This window comes from Falco biarmicus, chromosome 4, assembly GCF_023638135.1.
Source record: "Falco biarmicus isolate bFalBia1 chromosome 4, bFalBia1.pri, whole genome shotgun sequence".
Classification (NCBI taxonomy): Eukaryota; Metazoa; Chordata; class Aves; order Falconiformes; family Falconidae; genus Falco; species Falco biarmicus.
Window position 1 is genome coordinate 26310580 of NC_079291.1, and position 20943 is coordinate 26331522.

At 36.2% G+C, this 20943-nt stretch overlaps 1 protein-coding gene across 2 annotated transcripts in view; it reads right to left on the reverse strand.

The window, feature by feature from the left end:
* The window catches only part of CNTNAP2 (contactin associated protein 2), a 1159974-nt gene that overhangs the window by 655148 nt on the left and 483883 nt on the right, over positions 1 to 20943 (reverse strand). For both annotated transcript variants that reach the window (XM_056337119.1, XM_056337120.1), the window contains one exon: positions 15775 to 15922. In XM_056337119.1, coding sequence (XP_056193094.1) covers positions 15775 to 15922 — 148 coding nt within the window. The remainder of the gene's footprint in view (positions 1 to 15774; positions 15923 to 20943) is intronic.

The window sequence follows — 20943 nt, forward strand, 5'->3', positions numbered from 1 at the left end:
GACATCTGGCAGGTACTGTTAACACGAAGTCACTTTTGGTTCTCTGGCACAAAGACAGTCAAATGGTGTAATTTATGGATCCTGTTCTAATAGCTGTGTGACTACCACTTCTGGCTTCATGGTCAAAGCATACGCTAATAGACTACACAGTCACAGGACAAGCCAAGCTGGTTTCAGCTTAAGGAACAGGGTAAATGAAGGTTTGTTACAAAAAAAGAGAGACAGGAGAAACAAGGGAATGTTACATACAAAGCTTTAAGGAAGGAATTACAGAAAACACAGAATGTAACAACTTCAGTTAAATGAGGGAAGTTACAGTACCCCTGTAGTGCAGCTTTATACATGTCAAAATTTTATGCAGCTAATGTGCAGCTGGTTTTAGAACAATCCCATCGACATTAAGTTGTATTAGTATTGTTCCTATCCTGCATGTTACCTTTGCAAAGCATGTAACTATCCCTGTAGGTGACAAATGTAGGTCACTGCAGTCAAATCTTATAGGGAAAAGGGCTTTGCTAGTAATCCGAGTACCCTCTGATGGGTAGGTATATAGGTCATACTCCAGGTAATTCTTTAAGCTGTGGCCTGTCTGACACTGAAAACAAATGTTGCCCAATTATGGTCACATTTTGGAGAAACACTTCATAGTAAAGTATCAAGAAAGTCAGAGTAATCCTGTTCCTTTTACACAGGCTGTTAACTGGCAAACATGCAAAAATTTTTTTTCAATGCAAAGTTCCCAGAATTGATTCCTAAATGCTGGCAAGTCTCTATGCAATTGTGTGAAATGGCACACATGAACTATTCAAAGTGTTTAGAACTCGCAGTGAGCCAGACTTACAGTAAGATTTACAGCCACAGAAAACTTTGGGAAAAAAAAAATAAATCTTTATGCCTTCAAACCCAGACTGAGAAATTTAGGATTAGGCATGCTACCTTTGATAGCAGAATTTACTGTTTTCATCATATAACAAGGCAACAAGAACAGATCCTAGTATCCCAGTCTTCATTCTGGAAAAGAAGGCCTAGATCATTGACCAAAAAATACCATTCTTGCACAACACAAGAGTTTATAATCAGAATTCTAATAGGCATGCTATGCAAATCTCAGCGAAATAAATGACTTAGAAATGCTCACATGACTCTGAAAAACATGAAACAGATAAAGGTAGTAAAAAGTGTAAAGGTCCACCTGCCTCTCACACACACTAGCAAAGAACGCATCACAGTGTGGCTATTTCCAGCCTCAGAGGCTTTCCAGAACCGAGGGCTGGGCACCAGCTGCCAGCCCAACCCTCCCCCAGGGCAGGAGTCTGTCCACACTCCCCCCCTACTCCCAGTGCTAATGCACTTATGGGAAGCATCTGACCTCCTGCTGTTTGAGACACAAGAGTGTTCTGAAACTGGTGTGAATGTTGCATCTCCTTTTAAGACTAAGCAACAAACTACCAACTCATTTTTCTTCTGTTTATTTTAAATGTATATCTCCACAGGTCAGTACGGGCTTTGTATGACATGCAGTAATTCTTAATATGTTTTATTATATTATGACAATATTGTTACCTATTTCAAGCTTTAGAGCCCCAAGCAGATAAAAAACTTTTTGCTACTGTGTCATTCTAGATTACATCTTATTAACAAAATACCAGCTTGATTCAAGGGCTTTACTGAAATGACTATGAACAAAGTACTGATTCCTTTGCTTTATTTATTATACTGTGTTTATTCTGGGGTGACATCTTTTCCTTTTGTGGTTTTTTTTTCATTCTTTTATTTTTTTTCTTTTAGAAGAATTAATTCATAGTCTCCAAGTGAGTGACTAAAATGTCACATTCACCATAGTCTGCTCTGAAACACTTGGGTAAAGGTTCTCTTGGATTAAAAATGCCTGCAGAAATTTGTGGGGTTTTGTGTATTGCTAAATACATCCTGAATACACAACTAGTTATAAAAATTAGTCACTGTTTTTTTAAAGGAGACAATACACTGTTATAGATGTTTAAAATGGCATTAACTGTTTTTTTCCTAATTAGCAAGCATACTCTTCTCGGAGTAAATGGTCCTAGCCTGTTTTACTGCAAAGCTCAAAATCACAATGTAGTTTTTTACTCAAAAGAGGCATTTTTTTTTCCATCCTATGTCTTCTCCATCATCAGCAAAAAAGGATTGAAATTTGCAATGTTTCTTAACATTTATAAATGCATAATGGAAATAAATGGCGATCTTGTAGGCTTGTTTATCTGTAAAAAGTCCAGTTAGTTTTTATAAGTTTTGTTCAAATACAATATATAAATCCAAAATTTTGAGATAAAAGATTCTGAAAGTTTGATATTTTTTCTTATACAATTCAGTTTAATGTAAAATGTTTGTTAAAGATATATAATATATGAAGTGCCATCTGAACAAAATTGATTTATTATTGAAAAAACAGAAATGTTGGAAAAGCCCTACACTTTAAATCTTTGAAGACAACAGAAGTCCAGGTCATTTTGTTCTATAAGGTTGTTTGCACGAGTATGAAAAATCTTGAAAGACAAAAGGCTGAAATATATCTAAGAAGAAACCTAGTAAGGGGAATGAATATCATGTCTGACAAAGAGAAGGAATTTGACACTGAAAATCAATGGATCTGAAGAGATCAGAAACTGGGCTTACTTGATGGACAAGACCATGAAGGAGTTATATCACCATTCCCTTTAGAACCGAAGATTTAATACAGATAAAAAAGGAAAAAGAAATAAATAAAGAACAACCTTTATTCTAAAACTATGTGTTCATCTCCCAAGACTCTCACTTCTGCATTATCCTCAGAACGTGTTTTATGACCACTGGTTGCATAACCCTGACCCTGAATGGATATTTTCTATGTGGCCATCCTAAGTCAGAGAAAGGATCCTGCTGCCCGTCACTCCTGGCACTTGTAGTTTGCTTTGAACAGCCCTTGCAATGGCAAAGTTCCAGTTTTCTCTCTGTTCTTCTTGTTATTCCTCCAGCTTATTTCCCTTTTCTTCTTTTTTTCTTATTTTCCTTTCCTCTTTTACCTTTTGTTAAAAATAGAAAAAAAACTATTCACAAGTAAAAAGAAGGTTGTCTATAAAGCGTGTTCAGCAACACAGTGCTGGAGTAGGTTTGCATGGTCAAGAGAGCGATCGATAGGATCAACTACACATATGTGCAGGTAATGTATCTACTTAATAAAGTAACTTATTCTGGAATCATTTGTAACTTTACTCTTATCCTACTCTTTGGTTTGATATTCTATTGTAATATCTTGTTAAACTGATACTATTCTTCTTTATGTATATTATCTGCTAAAAATGTTCAGTAAAAATGGTAGTCTTCAGACAAAGCAGGCTGATCAGCACTCTCTTGAGGCAGAGATTCCTGTGCTTTACTCCATTCTGAACAGAAATTCCAGCTCTTATTTCATGAGAGTCAATGTGGTTTACAACCAGATAGTACAAACTGCATAGTCTAGTAATGTTTGAGTTCAGAAAAAGGAATAAAGTAATGCCTGAAAATGACAGTAACAGACCAATACACTCTGAAACAGCAGTGATACAAAAAGTGAATAAAAGTATATTCTATGCCAATATTCTTTAACAGCTGAATATATAAGCTCTACTCTTGTGCTATGCAACCTACCAGAAAACATGTGTAAAGTTAAAATATAATTACAATTTTCTTTAAATGTTGTAAGTTCTTTTGTTTATTATTTTAAATATTGTATTTTCTTCATGCTGTGAACTACAGCTTTGCTATTGTTCCTCTAAACTCAAGGGAAATTGCATCTCAATAAGAACAAGGAAAATTTATGTGAAAAAAGAAAATGGCACAAATTTATAAATGTTATGTTACTGTTGAGCTTTGTAATGGTGGATGAAAATTTTGCAGTTGCATGGTTTTCATCAGAACCTGCTGATTCTTTGACTTAAAACTCTCAATAGAAAAAAACCCAAACATAAATTGCGTTACAATTGGTTTATAAAATGTGTACGAACTAGATAATAGATTTCTTATTTTCAGAAGAATAGAAGTTGTTGAGATATTCTGTTTCTGTTCTTTTAAAGAACTGAACACAGTCACGCTAAATATTTTAAATTTTTAAGAAGGAAGAAAGATAAAATGACAAGAAGTTCAAAAATGGGGATGAAATGTCTAAACTTTTCTCACATAGCTAGGCAGGAAAATTTTCTAAATATCTAAATTAGCATAAATTATTTAGGAAAGGAAAATTCTTTTTCTCAGTCTATCCTAATACTACTTCAGAGAGATGGTTTTCCAAGGTTCAATGGGATTTTAATTGGTCAAAGTATATTCCCTTCAGCTCAAACTAGGTATTCTACTGGAAAACAAACTTGTGCACCCAAATATGAGAATAATTGTCACTTTATCAATCTACTAACATAAATAAAACTTAAAGTACAGGAAAAGACAGTTAAGATCTCTCCTGGGTGAAATAACCTTGGGGTATGTGCTTTCCTAGCTTGATAAAGTTTCTCTCTGCAGCAGGATGTAATAAAAGGAAGAGTTAGGTTTATTCTCAATGAGTATTTAATGTCAACATTATGACAGAAGATCAATTGTTCAAATCCTCCTACTTTATCGGTGGAAAATACAGTGCTATAAAGAGATATTTCATTCACTGTGTCTGCAGCTGTCCTAAGACAGCTGTCAAACTTGAGGGTCAGAATTTAAGTGGAATAATGCAAAATGAAAGGTTTTCAGTAGAATTGCCAAATAACTCAGACGTGTTCAATTTGAAGTCTCACATTTCATCACCTGCAGCACTGTATTCTATTAATCTGTTGGGAAGAAACCAGCTCTCTAGTGTATTTTCACTTGTAGAAAAAGTAGCCTACTTGATTTCATCTGAAAGTCCCTTCGACGGGAAAAGCACAAAGATGTATTGCATGAAAATGCTGTAAGAATTTGATAATCAGTTAACAGAAACCCTGTGGTGTGAAGTCACCAGGTATTATTACAAGTTAGGAAAGGAAAAACTTCCAACAGGCTGCTTCTTTCCCCTCTGCTACCTCCAAAATTTACACCAAATTAGTGGGAACCTTCAGCAGAGTGTAAGGCATGATACTGTCTTTTTCCAATTTACATATTCGGTGATTCATACTACCACCTAGCTCAGGTTAACAGAGGCATGCTCAGTGCCTGGGCTATTATCCTGATGGTTTGCTTCTAAAACCAATGCTGTAGGCAATTAATACTTGTAATGAAGCTACCATGAGTAACCTTAGTCCTAAATTTACCTAAGACCTTTGTTGAGTTTTGATGGGGGCGAAAGATGTGCCTGCCAGACTCAGTCTGAAATTCATCATATATCCTGAAGCTGACATTTCCAAAAAATATCCAGGGATCAGGAAACTACATACATTTAAAGCAATGAGAGGCCAGTCATAGCAGAAACCTTTGGAGAAAAGTACTGACTATGATGGGGAGAGAAAAATGTAGTCGGTAAGAGACAAGTTGCAATGATAAACAGCTGAAACACAGAGGTAACTAGGTTCATTTTAACTCAGTCAATAAAAGGGCGGTACTGAAGGTGTTCATTAGAACTGTTGCCTCAGTTTAACAATTGTTTACTGTAAGACATCAATAAACTGAATGAATGTAAGTCATGACTCACCAGTAATGCAAGAGAATTCAGCTGAATATATAGCTGAAAATCCCCACTACCCATCTGATGTTTAGGATGCGCTGCAACAGCTCAACAGGCTTTTCAGAGATCATAGTATCTCCAACATCTTCTATGGCAAACAACTACAAAAAACATTCTCCCACCTTAAAGAATATGAGCAGCTACCTCCTCTGACCAGTACATGGCTATTGAAAGTTTGCTTCTCTCTAATATTTCATTACTACTTAAAAAAATGCCCTGTGTCTGATTTTCTTGGCATTTATTTTCTTCCCAATTGTAAGTAAAAGGTCTAATCCAAAATACAAAGTTCATAGAAATCAAAAGATATTTTCTACTGATGTTAGTAAGCTTAAGCAGAGGAACTCATTCACTGCCAAACAAACCAAATCACCTAAGGGAATCACTGTGCAAGTGGCATCATTAAGCTTGCATTTTGATTTTCCTTCACCTCAATCTGCACCAAGTATGAACAGGCACTTGTTAAATGATCTGTACATCTTCTCTATTCAATTAGCAACCCACAAAACCATCTAAAGATCCAGATGATGCCATACTCTAAAGTAATTATAGTAAAATAACAACTTGAACTATATCCAAGAGAAAAATATTCACTATTCCATTGTTTTGCTGGGCAGAACATTATGAGAAGTGCTCCAGCATCACAGAGCTTAAAACATTTTGCCAATACTTCTCCAAAAAAAGGCTGCACCTGAACAGAGCTAGTATTTTACCATACACATTGTGTGAATTAGTAACTCCTTGTCACAGAATTAGAAATGCTTAGACTAAAAGAACAGCAGCAAAAAATTCAATCTCAGAAAGCATATGTGACATGACGGCATTATAACTGAAGCCATTGAATCTAGGGGGTTGCTTAGTTAAGCTGAAGATCTATTGCCTTTTAGTATAATTCACTGCTACATGAAACAGACCCGGAAGATCACTTAACTTCCTATTTTCCTATGGATCCTTAGCAGTTACCACAACTGCTGGACTAAATAAACATCAGAAGAACACTGCAGGTACCTTTACTTCATTCTCCAGATAGCCGCACTTTCAGGAGAGGCTGGAGCAGAAGGCAGGTGTGCTGTGCCCATTTGGGATGGGGATACCATCAGGAGAACTGAAGGTAAGCCAAGGGTTGTCATGGCATTCTCTGAAGGTAGCAGTGCAAATGGAAACAATTGTGCTGCTTCAGGGAGCACTCAGGGTTGAGGAGCACATCTGCAATGCTTGTACACCAACGTGCACACATAAGAAACAAGTAGGAAGAACTGGAAGCCTTGGTATGGTCCCAGAGACACGATGGCATTGCTGTTAGTGAGAGTTGGTGGAATGGGTCCCAAGACTGGAGTGCTGGAATCGAGGGCTACAGGCTGTTCAGGAGGGATAGGCAGGGCAGGAAAGGTGGAGGAGTTGCAGTGGTGCCTCGGGGGTGCGAGAGCAGTGGGCAAGAAATTAATTCTGAGGAAAACCAGCATGAGTGTTCATCCAGGCAAAAAAAGATTGAAGGAGAGACTATTGATGATGAGACTGAAGCTTTAGACTGTATTTGCCTAAATGCTACCATCCTTACTTCGTGAAAAAGCATACTGTAACTTCTTTTCTACTTTTTAAGATATTTATGGATCCTAAGGATACTTTTTAGATCTCTATCCTCCTATTAACTTATTACAGAAAACCGTTTGAAAGACTCTTCTTACAGAGTGTGTAGGCAATTACTGGAAAACCTATGAGAAAATGTTACTCTACTCTTTTCCACAAGTGAAGAGCCAGACCTGCTGTTAAATAACTTTAATCAAAATGTGCCAAGTTTTGTCATATTTGGCCGTACACTGCTTATTTAGCAGCGACAAGGTTTTGTCCATTCCACTGGAAAAAAAAACTAAAATAGCTTTTTCAAACAAGCTAGCTAAGTACAACCTTCTAAAGGAAATGCTGAATGATTAAAAAATTATTCAAGTGTAACTGAAAACTTCTTGAGAACACAATCAAACAAGCTGGTGAGGCATGTATTCATACAAAAGGTACTTGTTCTTCTATGATTATACATTAATAGCCAGCTAACAAATGAACCTGTAAGGAATAGACATGGTGGTTGCTGTTCTCAAAGCCATGGTGCTTAAGAATAGCTACCAGAGACCATGGGATGGTATGTACAGTACTACAGACATCGTCACCTCCCTTGTTTGCAGTTTTGGTTTTGATCAGTGGTCATATAGACATGGGTTCTGAGGTAGGATCATAATCAGAACCTTCCAGCAATTCACCATTGTTATCATCATATGACATGTCTCCATCCCATGTCTTGGGGTCTGTACAATGCATGAATTTATGGATTTGTTTAGCCAAGACTGAGGACAGCATTTGATTTAATAAGAGATTTAACATTACCTGCAGTTTTTCTCTCCTTTCAACTGAGGCTAATAGCATTTTAAGTTCCCTATTTTCACTTGTTAGTATATCTACTTGTCCCAGCTTCTCACAACTCTCCCTTTCAAAGGTCAATGATGACTTTAATACTTCCTTTTCTGACTTCAAAGCAGCATATCTTATATTTGCAATTTATTCAGGGAGAGGGGACTTTAACTTCCTTTTACATGCAAGATGAGCAAGCCCCCAACTCTGCACAAACAATTCCTTTGCCTTTATTTTTTTTAATCTTTTGCTCACGTCTACATTGTTTTATCCACTCTATCACTTTGTGCTCATCTTTCCAAAATTTTTGGCCGCATCCTGTTCCTGCTTGGGATGGTGGACACAAATTCTTGCAGCAGTTTATCCATGGCAATCGTGACAACTATTCCAATTCACTGTTGTATTAAGGGGTAAGAGTTTGATGAGTGGCTGGTGGCAGGGGAAGACAGCAATCCCATTGAGTCATGAGGTTTGGAAAGGATCCTCTCTCTAAACTTCTCAGAGGGGAGTCTAGGTGTGGCTAGATCCAATCCTAGTCTTAAACTTGGTCAACGGGTTTTGATTCTGAAGGTTTAGATGTACAGCCAATCATCACTTGTCATTTACCTGTCAGAGCTCAATTTAAGGACTTTCAGCTGAGATTCAACATTTGTCTGGCAGAGTCCAGTTTAAGGACTTTCATTGAAACAGTTTTACAAAGTTTAAAAAAAATATATGATTTATTAAGGTGACAGGTAAAACAAATCTGGAATTGCTGTCAATAAATACACTTACTGCAACAATCAAACTCAAGAGTTTGGCACTTTAGTTAGAAATACCAACCTGAGTCTTACCAAAGAGGCATCTCTTCTTTGCAGAAGAGAGGTCCAGGCCAGTCAACTCATCCAGTGGTTGGAGTTCTTATCCTCAAAATACAGGACTCCATGTGCCAGATTGTTACTCATGGTGAGGTGGGACTAGGTCAATGATGGCATGCCAGTTGGCCCTTAGGGGTCAGTGGGGCCAGATGGTTCAGCATAGAGGCGTCTTCCTGGCTTTTACTGAGGAAACACTGGGCTGTGAGGTGGCCACCTCACCCTGGGCATCACTCACTTGGGCTGACTATTAGACTGCATCCATTATGTACCGCGATGGAGAGACGGGACACAGCTTGATTCAAGAAAATGTCAATTTATTGTACAGAAACACGAGTTTATATATACTTTCAGAAGCTGCGCATTTTAAACAGATTGGTTCTTTAAGCTAAGCGTTGCATACTATGCAATCCCTGATTGGTGGTTAACTACCATCAATTAACAGCAAGGTGTTACCTTTCCTTGGCGCCATCCTTGGCACCACCCATCCCCCAGTCCCCTATGCTCTCTCAGCATGACTCATCATGTTAATTGTTGTGTCTATTCACATTCCTTGTCCTCCCAGGGTTCATAACATACAAGCTCGAGCACATTCCCCTCAGCTAACTGATTGCCACCCATGGTCCTAATTTCCAGCCCGCTCCTGCAATTATGAGGTTTGTGATAAGCGTGTTGCTCAAGTCAAACCCTGGAAGCCACTTTGAGAAGAACATAGCCATGAGGACCAGATGCAATCATCATCACCACCATTGGTGGTTCAGTGCTAAGGAAATAAAGGTTGGGGGGTGGGGTGGGGTGGGGGGAAACACCCCCCCAACCAGTAGCCTCATATACAACTAGAAATGGGAAAATAACAGACTGTTCAATCTTTCTGAAATATTAAATCTAGGAAAAAAAGAGTTAAAATTAAACTAGGTATTTGGAAATAATAGCTTTATTTTTTAGCCTAGCTCTTCTGAGTTTAGAAGTAATTTTTTTAATGCACTACACAAATACTAGGTTTTAAATTTATCTTTTAAACGCAGGAAATTGACGGTTTAAATCTTAAGTAGTACCTACTACCAAAATAGGCCCATATTTGTTAATGGTAACAATCAAAGTTAATAAATGGACTGAAGCCTGTTCTCACTTATTTTTGTGCCAAAATATACGAGCATGCAAGTAGAAACAATCACAACCATCTCCTCTGGGAGAGGGAGTGGAGAAAAACAATCCGTATAAAAAATGTTTATAAAGAAAGATGGCATTTTTGGTCTTAAATTACAAAAACCTCTGCTATTTAAAGACTACCATGACCTGAGACTACATGGAGTGTAAAAGGCATCGATTTTCATGATGGTTATGGAAAAAAAATATACCTTCTGCATGGCAAAAACCTGGAAAGTAAGTTAACAAAGAAGCAAGCTCACAAATAGAGCTCATATTCAAACCAATGTTTAAAAGTTTGCGACGAAAAAGTTAATTTCCCTGACTCTCCATAGTTTAGATGTGAGTATTCAGCCATGCACCTTTAATGACAGAGATTAGCAAGCTATATTTGGCGCTGATGAGCTGTGAAGATGATGGCTAAAAATCACATAGACCTAAATAGGTATAGAACTACCCAGTATAAAAACACAGAAATTTAAGAGAAAAAGGGAAAAAAGTTGGATGTTTAGCAGAACTCTTAACTGTCCCACCCCCTGTCACAAGCAAAGCTATCCAGTTCACAGTAACCACTGCTAAACAATTGCTTCAGGTCTGTGGTTTTTACCCCACATTAAAATCCATCTATATCCAAAGCAATAAAATTGCTAGAAATACGATTAAAGAAAATAATACAGTTCAAAATGCTTCTTCCTTTCTGCCAGTTAATATTTTTATGGAGTTTACTACTAAGATGTCAGAGATAAGAAAAATCTGGCCAGACAACTTAGTGGCACATCTATTATAAGTAAATTGTCATAAGAAGAGGCAGTGAATCCTTTATGCAGATTATGGGACTACATTAGTATCTTTACCATTTAGGTGAATATTCACATAGTTACCAAAAGTGTAAGAGCGGAAATATGTATGCATACATTTATATACATATAGAGCTGTATTTTATTCAGCACAGGACATGCCAATAGCAATCATGACACTTCAAGGGTCTTTGGTTAATACTTTTTTTTTTTTTTTTTTTAATGCTATGCTGGTGAAACAAAACGTCCAGGGTATACTATTGAATCTGGTGATTCAATATCTGATTGATCAAGTGAGACTTGATCAGATTCCACAAAAGGGAGTTATAGCAGCTCTCTCATCTACCTTAAATAGTCACTTTGATGTTTGGATGCAACAGATGATTCTGGACAGGATGGATGTCTCTTATTAAGTATTGATGACAACCATGTGAGACAGCAAATGAGAGATGGATAGTTAGTGCCAACAGAATGAAACCAAGCAAAAGAGATTTCAAATAAGTATTCCTAACAATAAGTAAAGCTGAATGTGGAATTAACTGCCAAAGGAAACAAAAGCTTAAGTTAAAATCACTGCAGGCAGACAGGATTAACTCCACCGATGATTACACAAATGATCTGTTCAGCCCATATTTTTTAGCATTTCAGTACTTCCTAATCAGTTCTTGTATACATCCACTTGGCTCATCCCTTAACAGCATGTCCAAACTTTTTTTTTTTTTTTTCCTTGTAAAATGATTGCATGACTAAGGTTTTGTTCACTTTATTGTTTGGAGAGTAAATGCTCTCCACACACACATTCATTATTTCATAAAACCCTAAGGACTGTGGTTACAATTTTTCCTTCTTTTCCCTCCCTCCCTAAAAAAATCAGTCACCCATCAGAAAATGGGAACAGTAACATTTGACATAGCACAATACAAGTAGCGTAGCTAATAACTGAAAGAACAGATCTGCAAACACAGGTGACATCTGTTCAGTCCCAGGGCTTCCCAAGTGTTAGCAAACAGAGCTGGTCAATGAATGGAAAAAGCTGTTTGCAGCCATTCATGGAGCTTTATCATTGTTCCTGACAACTATTTGCCTTGAGTATATTGAGTATTAGCATGACTTTCTGCCATTTACAAGTGATTTTTTTTCAGATATATGCTACACTTCAGAGGTGAGAAACATCTGGATTTTGAAAATTCTTACCATCAGGTGTACAACTGTGACAAAAAGATTCAGACATACTGTTTAGTTGCAGAAAATCAACACAGCTGTATAAAAAATTGAAGGTATCAGTGAATGCTTTCCACTCATATAATTTCAGCACCCAGATGGCGGCAACAGAGTTATCTTGCAAAGCATAGCCAAAGACTATGCAATAGTATCGCTGTTGCCATTTTTGTTGGCATTCATCTGCCACAGGATGGAGACTAAGGGAACTATTCATACAGCAAAGTCCTGAAGGAGCTTTATAAGATCTTCAGGAACCAGTAGCAAAATGTACTATACCATGGTTGTCATAGCCTCCAGAGGCCATCTGTGCTGCCTATCTCAAAAATGCATAACTGTGGACATGACAGACTATATATGTCACATGTCTTTGCTCTCTGTGTCCAAAAGAGCACACATAAAAACCTGCCATTGGTTTTGACTCAGCAGATTCAGTGGATATTTGCCTTTAGTTACATTGCTTTTTTCTCTGTGACTTGCTTTTTGATAAATGATGTCATTGCACGTGTAAAGACCCTTTCCCCCTTCACAGTGTACGAAATAGATAATTCTAAAATAAAAAGTGAAACTACCATTGACTTAAAAGTATCGTTTATGTTACACGACAGTCTATTTGTTGTTTTCCTCATTTAACTCCTTCAGGAATATAGCCAATAAGTAAGTTATTTACCCAATTTTAATTAACATATGTTTTAAAATTAAACATAGTTTTGTCCTATAGAGAATGAAATATTTTTCTAAATTCAATGCCACTGTTTATTCACAGATAAAAATACAAGTTCATTCTGAATCTTGTTGTAGAGTGAGGGCCTAATTTGGTTTTGGTGACTTCTATGAGGTCTTCTGTTAGAAGATGACCCTACAGATCTCATATACACAAAACAAAAGGGTGCAGTCAAAGACAGCCAAGATTTCAAATTTAAAGCAAACCAAAACAAAACTGAAAGAAGATTTGGTAATGCTATGACCTATCCAAAGAACAGATGTGACCTCTTACCCCTCTCTGGAAATCATACCACTTTTTAACTTTAATTTGCTGGGCAATGAAGAGCATGGATTTCACCTCTGGTACAAAAAAAAAAATGTGTACCTTACATGCATACCCAAACAAAATAGGAACCAGAAAATCAGGCAAATAATGACCTGCCTTTTGAATGAACAGCTCAATACAAGGAATTCTTTTCCTTAATACTCTAAGACTAATGACCAGGTTGCAGTAACGTGCAAAGAAAGAGGCTTTGTAGTCATCAAGCATTTGGCTTCCTAATTAAACCTTGCTTTCACTTTGAGAAACTACCTGGGTTCTGTATCTGCAAATGTGCTTCTAAAATATCTAAATAAAACAATATATTCAATATAAACCTATACACGTAAAGAAAATTTTATGGTTGTGATGTATTGGTCAGCCTATTTATTTAAGTAATCTTTCCAAAATTTAGGGCGGCTATAACAAGAAGCCTATTTTTTAATCAGGCTCTGAAAAATAATGATTATCTAAATGTCCAGTTCCTTCAATGACAACAGGATTAATCTGCAAATCACACTGGTTAATGACAATGCTTATAATTATATGCAAATATGGGCATTTCTAATCATAAGGTTAAAAACTTTGCCTCCACCAAAGGACAGTCTATATGGGACAATGTAGCATTATATCCTTGTTGACAAATGGTAAATTTGAAGACACGTTGGGAATTTGCACACATTACCACCTTGTTCCAGTAGTCATAAAAAAGCACTGCCCTACCCTTAACGCAAGAAATTTTTAGTTTTTATTCTCAGCTGCTCTGCTGCTATCTACTGATAGCATTTTTGGGAAAATTTGATCCCTGCATGTAAAAAAACCCACTGTAATGTAGGAGGATTTTTGAAAGAAAAGTCTCTATACTGATAAAAAATGTAAAATTTTATTATTAATCTTACATTTTAAAAACCCCAACAATTATTGGAATGACTTCTAATACAAACAGACCAGAAATACTCTCTCAGTAAAATTGCAAAGTTATGCTTGGACACCTGAGTTTTTCTGTGAAGACACATTTTATCAATATTTTCATAGTACCATACATTGTTTCCTTGCCAAATGCTTTTTATTCTCCTCCAAGAGTCTGCCAAGCAAGCAACTTTTCATAAAACTGAAATAATTTTGCCAACAGGCTGTGTTTTGCTTTTTCTCACATTTACCTTAAGCCTCTAAAACCATCCTGTTGTGTACCTACAGTATTTTGTCTACCCATTAAACACAAAAAAACCAACACAAAACCCCCACAGCAACAAGCTACTTTTACCTGTAAATATTGCAGCAACAAACATGTGTTTTATTATTTGATTCTGCTATGTTTTCTTTCTGTTAGAGTCGCATTTCACAGTAAAGTAGATGCTTGTTTCTTGTATCAAACACCTGAATTTGCATTTGATGTACAAGTATGTTTCATGCTGCAAAATCAACCACGCTGTAATGTTTGGTATACTTAAAACAGCACATAAAACATTTTACCAGTATGATGGTAAACACTTGCTTAATTAAGAGCCATGTACTGAATAAATTTCAGAAGCAGTTTCTCTTTGAGTAAGGATCAGCTGTAGAATAACCTACAGTTCCTCAAAATAACAGATATGCTGTTGCCTTTTTATACCCCTGTGTGCCCTCAGCACAACAGCACTGACACGGCAGCAAGTTTGGTTTGGTTTCTCAACTATATTACTGCAGCTGTTTGGAAATTGTTTGTGGTTTAATATAAATTTTTAAAATAGGTCTTTATTTCATTGCATGGAAATAGGAAAAATAATACCAAAACTCTATACTTTGGTGGCTCTTATTGGTGGTAAATGAAAGTATATGGCCTTGCGTACCTATCCAAATTGAAAGAACTGAAATAATGAGCTGTTTTTCAGTAGTTAGGATGGCAAAGGGCTCACATATACCTTAAGTCACCCAGTGAAGTCAATGGATGAGGCTTCCAAATGTGAGCTCCTCACCTTGTGCTCACACCTGGTTACTAAAATACAAATCTCAAATAGCTCCTTCCAGATAAAACACCAAGAAAGCCAGGATACTGCCTAAAAAACCTAACAAAGGACAATTTCCTGCAAGTTGGTAGACTTTTTATAAGTGCTGGAAGTATGGAATTCAAGGAAGAGCATTTCGAAATTACCCTTGCTTTTCTTAATACATAATCAGTTCTGCTGTTAACTTCAGAAGAGTTTGTGCCATTACTCATCCAGATTTCTAAATAAATTCTAAGATCTTATTCAAATAGTAAAGGAAAAAGCTCTGAAAAGCATGTCACATATTTAGAGAATTTGAGCTACTGATATAATTCTTATTAATCTGCTTTAATTTTATGTCTAGCACCGGGCAATAAATTATGTCCTGTTTCCCAGTTGTTCCCCTCAACATGATATTTGTCTGATTTTTTTCCTCAACTGGCCTATTCTGTAAAAGAAACTGTGAAGATCAAAAGGAGCAACTTCAAAACACTATCACAAATTCCAGCGTTACATCTTCCAGAAATGAACAAATTAGTGACAATAAATATTTTATGATGACCTTGGGCCATGTAACTAGCAATCCTGGGACATCTTAATCTATCTAAGTAGAAACTACCTGAGATTCCTAATTATTCTGATATCCAAAACCAGTTTTTACTTAAGGGGAAAAAAAAAGGATGATCATGGAGAAACTTACAATAGGAGCAGCCGTAGACTTCAATTCTTAACCCAATTTGGCCCTCTCCATTCCAGTCCAAAGGAACTATCCGTATGTAGCGAGCAATAACTGGATGCTGTAAATCATGCCGGACCACGCTATCAGAGTTTGTATTTCCTGGAAATGCCTAAGGCAAAGAAGAAAAAAATTATTGTATTACATCTCTCTCATATGTTATAAAGGTTTGGTTCTGAAGGAAAACATTAAGTAGTGATGTCCTCTGAGTGTGTAGGTTGCACTGAAATTTGTTTTAATGTTTCTTTGATAGTGACCAAATGAATAGCTGATTTACAGAGATTCACCATGATATGAAAACAGTAGTATCTAGATCTCTTCATTCACAACAGATAATTGAAATTGGAACAATTGCTGCTAGGTGACAGAGCAATCCATTTTGAATCACTAATCTTTTGCTGAGTTATCAACTGTCCAACTATGTGGTTGTTCTGGGGAAGAAGATACACATCTTCTTTCAGTAAGATTAGACACACCAGTCATTTTTCTGTAAATATGAACACTGAAATAACTTGCTTCCTACAATAGACAGGGATCTCTTCAGTTTCTCCAGTTTCTAAGAATTTTTAGATGAATTACATGCTGGAAAGTGAATGTCCAGTTTCTTTCCTAATCATAGCTGTCACCCACAGCATAGCTTATTTTTGGTTAATGAAATTTTGGAAGTCAGGGAAAGATACAAGAGCTCTCAAGAGAGTTTTAAAAATCAACAAAGTAAATATTTAGAACTTGGTTTGTAGTTTTGTGCCTATTAGTAAAATATTTCACAGCATCAAGCTTAGAAGTAAACAATATCCATTAGTTAACGTTGTAGACTATTTTTCGGTCCTGTCAGTTTATGGACAATCCATTAATTCAATGATGACAGATGTTAAAGATTATGATTCAGTTATTCTCAAAATTTTTAAAGGAACTTTCACACCTCTTTATATGTAATTTTCAATAGAAATAAGTGTCTTGTAATGGTGAACAGAGTAGTCATAAATGAACAGAGAAAATGTGACCCATTACTAGAGAGCCTATAAAAATAAATTTTTGTGCATCCTCATTAAAGAAAGATATTTTTGCCACAAAGAAAAAATATTCAGTAGTAGTATCTACACATTTGTCATCAGAATGAATATATATAAAATCCTATAATAAATTCTCATAGTGGAATGAAAAACAAAGAAACAAACAACTGGGCTGTAAGGAATAGTACTGCAAAATATAGTTATCAAAAATTTGAAAGGGATAAAATCTAAGTCAGCCCTTTGCTTGCAGTTACAGCAATACCTAATTACATGCCCAGATACTACTCATTCCGAAAGGATATCTTAGATGCATAATTATATTGTACAGTGTGCAGAAGATCTAGGTAGTTGTAAATGTAAGGAAGATCCACAGGATCCGTTCTTTGGCAGGTGCAAAAAATTATGACCTGTACTAATGGCATTCACCTCAGTTTTTCTATACTGCATCTATTGATGTACTAAATGATGCTGATGACACTCCTCACTTCATAGCTGAGCTTGTAAGATACATTAATTAATTTATGAAGCATTTACATATTCCAGTGGTAAATGTTCATAAGGAAATTAAAGAGTTTTGTCTTCTGAGCTGAATAAAAGACAATAAACAACAACGGAAAACATACACTGAATGAGGACAAAAAAATCCTGTTGAATAGCTGCCTATTCTCTTAGTCTTGTTCTAGGAGTCAGAACTTCACAGAAGGAATAAAGAATTTGATCCTTCAAAAATATATATTCTAGTGAGCATGCAAACTGACACTCTATATTTCACGAGCAATTTCCATTTGGTATGTCTTAATGTGATGTTTGGCATAATCTTATCAAAATTTACTGAGGGTTTTCCTGGTTGTTTTGTTTGGGGGGTTGGTTTGTTTGTTTAATTTGCTAGAAGTATTAGGGGTAAAGGAAGCTCAATATAGGAGGGCATGGTATTTTCTACATAATTTGATTAAATGATTGATCAAAAGCAATTCTAAAAATAGGAATGATTTTCTGTAGCTCTGCAAATTTTGTGCCCTGTTTTATGCTTTTCCAGCCGTCTGTCAGGAAGACTTAGAGCTGAAACCAGCAGGTGGTTGATATTTTGCAGGTTTCTATTGGCTGAATGCATAAATACAATTAATAGAGAATACGGCAGTCTGTCATTAGTTTCCCAGATTATTAAAATGTATTCCATTTAGTCTCCAGCAGAATAATATCTTTTAAATACAGCTTTCATTTAGATAAATGTGGTACAGTAATGCATGCTCTGTGGATAATGCAAACGTGAGGCCAAAATCCATCACTGCAAGGCTGAAAAATCAATTTACAGGAGCTTGTGAATTATGTACAATTGCTGTAAAATCTCCTTTTCTGACCGCGATTTGTACATGGACTCAGAAAGATAGGTTTTCATTTAAAATCAACTTCATATAATTTTTAAAGCTACATATCTGCTAAGGTTAACAAACAGTTTAATAAGATTTAAAAGAATAATGTAGACCCACACTGCTAATAGATTTTTTTTTAAACAGGGAGTGAATCTAAAAAAAAATATATATATTGCAGTAGGAAACCCTCTTACAAAACTGTTTTTCAGAAAAAGGTGAAAATACCAGCATCAATTAAACAAGCTTTTTTTTCAGTTTATTAATCTCATGAATTCACTTAAGTATTACTGCCAGATGTCTGCTTTTCGTGAGTAACATGTTTTTTCTTTAACCCAAACTGGGAAAATTGCCAAAATGGCTCATTTGTCTGTAAACCAGGTAGCACTGTCTCACTAGTCCAAATCCAAAATCATCTGTTCTACAACTCATTTCTTTTCTTGTAGTGGATACCAGCTTCTGTAAGCTGCTTTATGTTTCAGCTCAGATTGCAATAGGAAGATCAAAAGTTTTGAGAGTAACAACCACTTTTCTCAAAGGCAGTGCTCCACAGGACAGCAAAATAGTAAGAATGGAGAAAGGTAAGAAAATATGGTCCCAAATTCTTTTTAAACACTGCTTTTGAACATTAAACGGAGCTTTCAGAAGTACTCACTAATAGTTTTGTGACTATCTTTCTTAAGAGTAAAATTTGCTCAGCTCCAAGTGGTTTTCAAAAGTTACCAGGGCAGGTTTATAGGACAGAAAATATATTTTAGTGGGCCGGCTAATTAAGTTTTAAAAAAGTAATCTTTTGGCACAGGAGCTTTCTTCAGCTGAAGTGGCAGCAAAAAGAAGCTGTACAATCTTTGAAACTCACTTTGGCTTTATCAGTGTTATTCAGTGACACTACTGTACATAAAGGCACAGTAGAGACGTTCAGTATCATTTTCGTTGCATACACAAAGAACCTGAGAGAAGTGATGGTAGGTTTTAGTGAAATTTGGAACAGAAGTTAAAATTCATATTTATTTTTTCCTGTATTTATCAGCAATGATGTTCTAATCAACAATAATAAAGGTTAAAGCTAAAATATAAATTTACAGCAGTATTGTAGTAAAGTTTAGTAGCAAAGTAACATGCAACTTAATAGTATTAATTAAGTAAAACTGACAAAAATGGATTTAGTTTGCTGTAAAAGGACATTTTTGCAATACCATTCAGTACTCAACTTTATGGATATAGGAAGTAGGTTAGAAAATCTTGGCTGGGGAAATGCTTTGATCACCTTTTACAAAAAAGGATTGGAAAAAAAATCTCTGCATTAAAATATCTCTGAAGACTAAATGAAAAGAAACATGAAGTGAACACAAGTGGAAGCTTTCATACTTCAACCGAAGTGGAAAAGAAAGAAAGAATGCTGGTCAGATACTCAATCAAATGAACAACATGGCATTTATAATTTTTCAAGTCTTAGTGAGACAGAGAAAAACCCCTGAACTTCACACCTAAAAAATTGTCACAATTATATACCAGAGAACCTAACCTTCTTAAGGGGAAAACTAATTCTTCACCTGACTTAATTCAGGTGAAGAGTACTCCAACCAAATTAATGATTTATTCAGAAACAAGTATTAACATTACTTAAATGTGTGCTTTCTCTAGGCTGATGTAAAAATAATGCAGTTCACGGAATAGTGGGATATTCCTTTTCCAGTTAAAAGAGGAAGAACTATTTTTTTATATCCATCTTTAATAAATAGTATTTTTTATTACTTTTAATTATATGCTTACTATAATACCTCTTGACAGTCATATTTGCTATTACATTTTAAGCAAAGGAAGGAATAATTTATGGGTCTGAATTTATGAAAAAAATCTAGGCTTCTGGCTTTATTTTGACACAATGATAGTGAAAACACTACAGGGTCTGTGCTAAGGTAGTATAGTTCTATAAACGGCTCTCATACTCAGAAATAGGATTTGCATGTAAAGCCACATTAATTAAGGTGTGGCACTATAACATATGGAAATATCCACAAACAGACGCTGTCTGTGGGAAACATAACTGGGTTTTCTTCGAGAATTCCAAGGTGAGTTAAACATGGAGTTGGCTAAACCTTGAATTTTTTATTTTATAGAAAATCCCCACAATTCCAAAACAAATACTTTTTTAAAACCTAGAAGGATTACAAACTGGAGAAGTTGACAGCTTTAGTTATGCCTGTCAGACCTCTGCCTGGACAGCAAAGAAAAGCTATGAAAGGTTTGTTATTCCCTGGAGTTCTCCAGACCCTACACCAGTGAGGAGAGGAGCAGGTCGGGCTGGGCGCTGGGAGCCCTAGGTCAGAGGTTCTGGGGGGGACCTTTGTCACTGCAGGGCAGCCCAGAGCCAGGGGCACTGGGAAAATTCACATCACTTACTGGTTCTGGACAAGCCAACTGAAAGCCATATCAGATCTCCGAGAAACTGAGATGTTTCAAAAATGCAGTCATGTTATACCACATGAACGTTTTCCAAAAAAAGAACCTTTAACTTCATTAGAAAATTGAGTCAAGCTCTAATTACCTCATTGCTGATGAAATAATTCTCTGCTCAATACCTATGAAAATCCAGCCCAAATGTATGATGGAAACCGATACAGCAAGAACAAAAAAATTGGGTAAAGGAAAATGTTTTGAGATTAACTTCAAGGGGGGGGGGGGGGGGGAAGGGGGTAGAAAAAAAGAGGGGGTGGGGTAAAGTTGGTAAGAAAACTGGTTGCAGAAGGAAA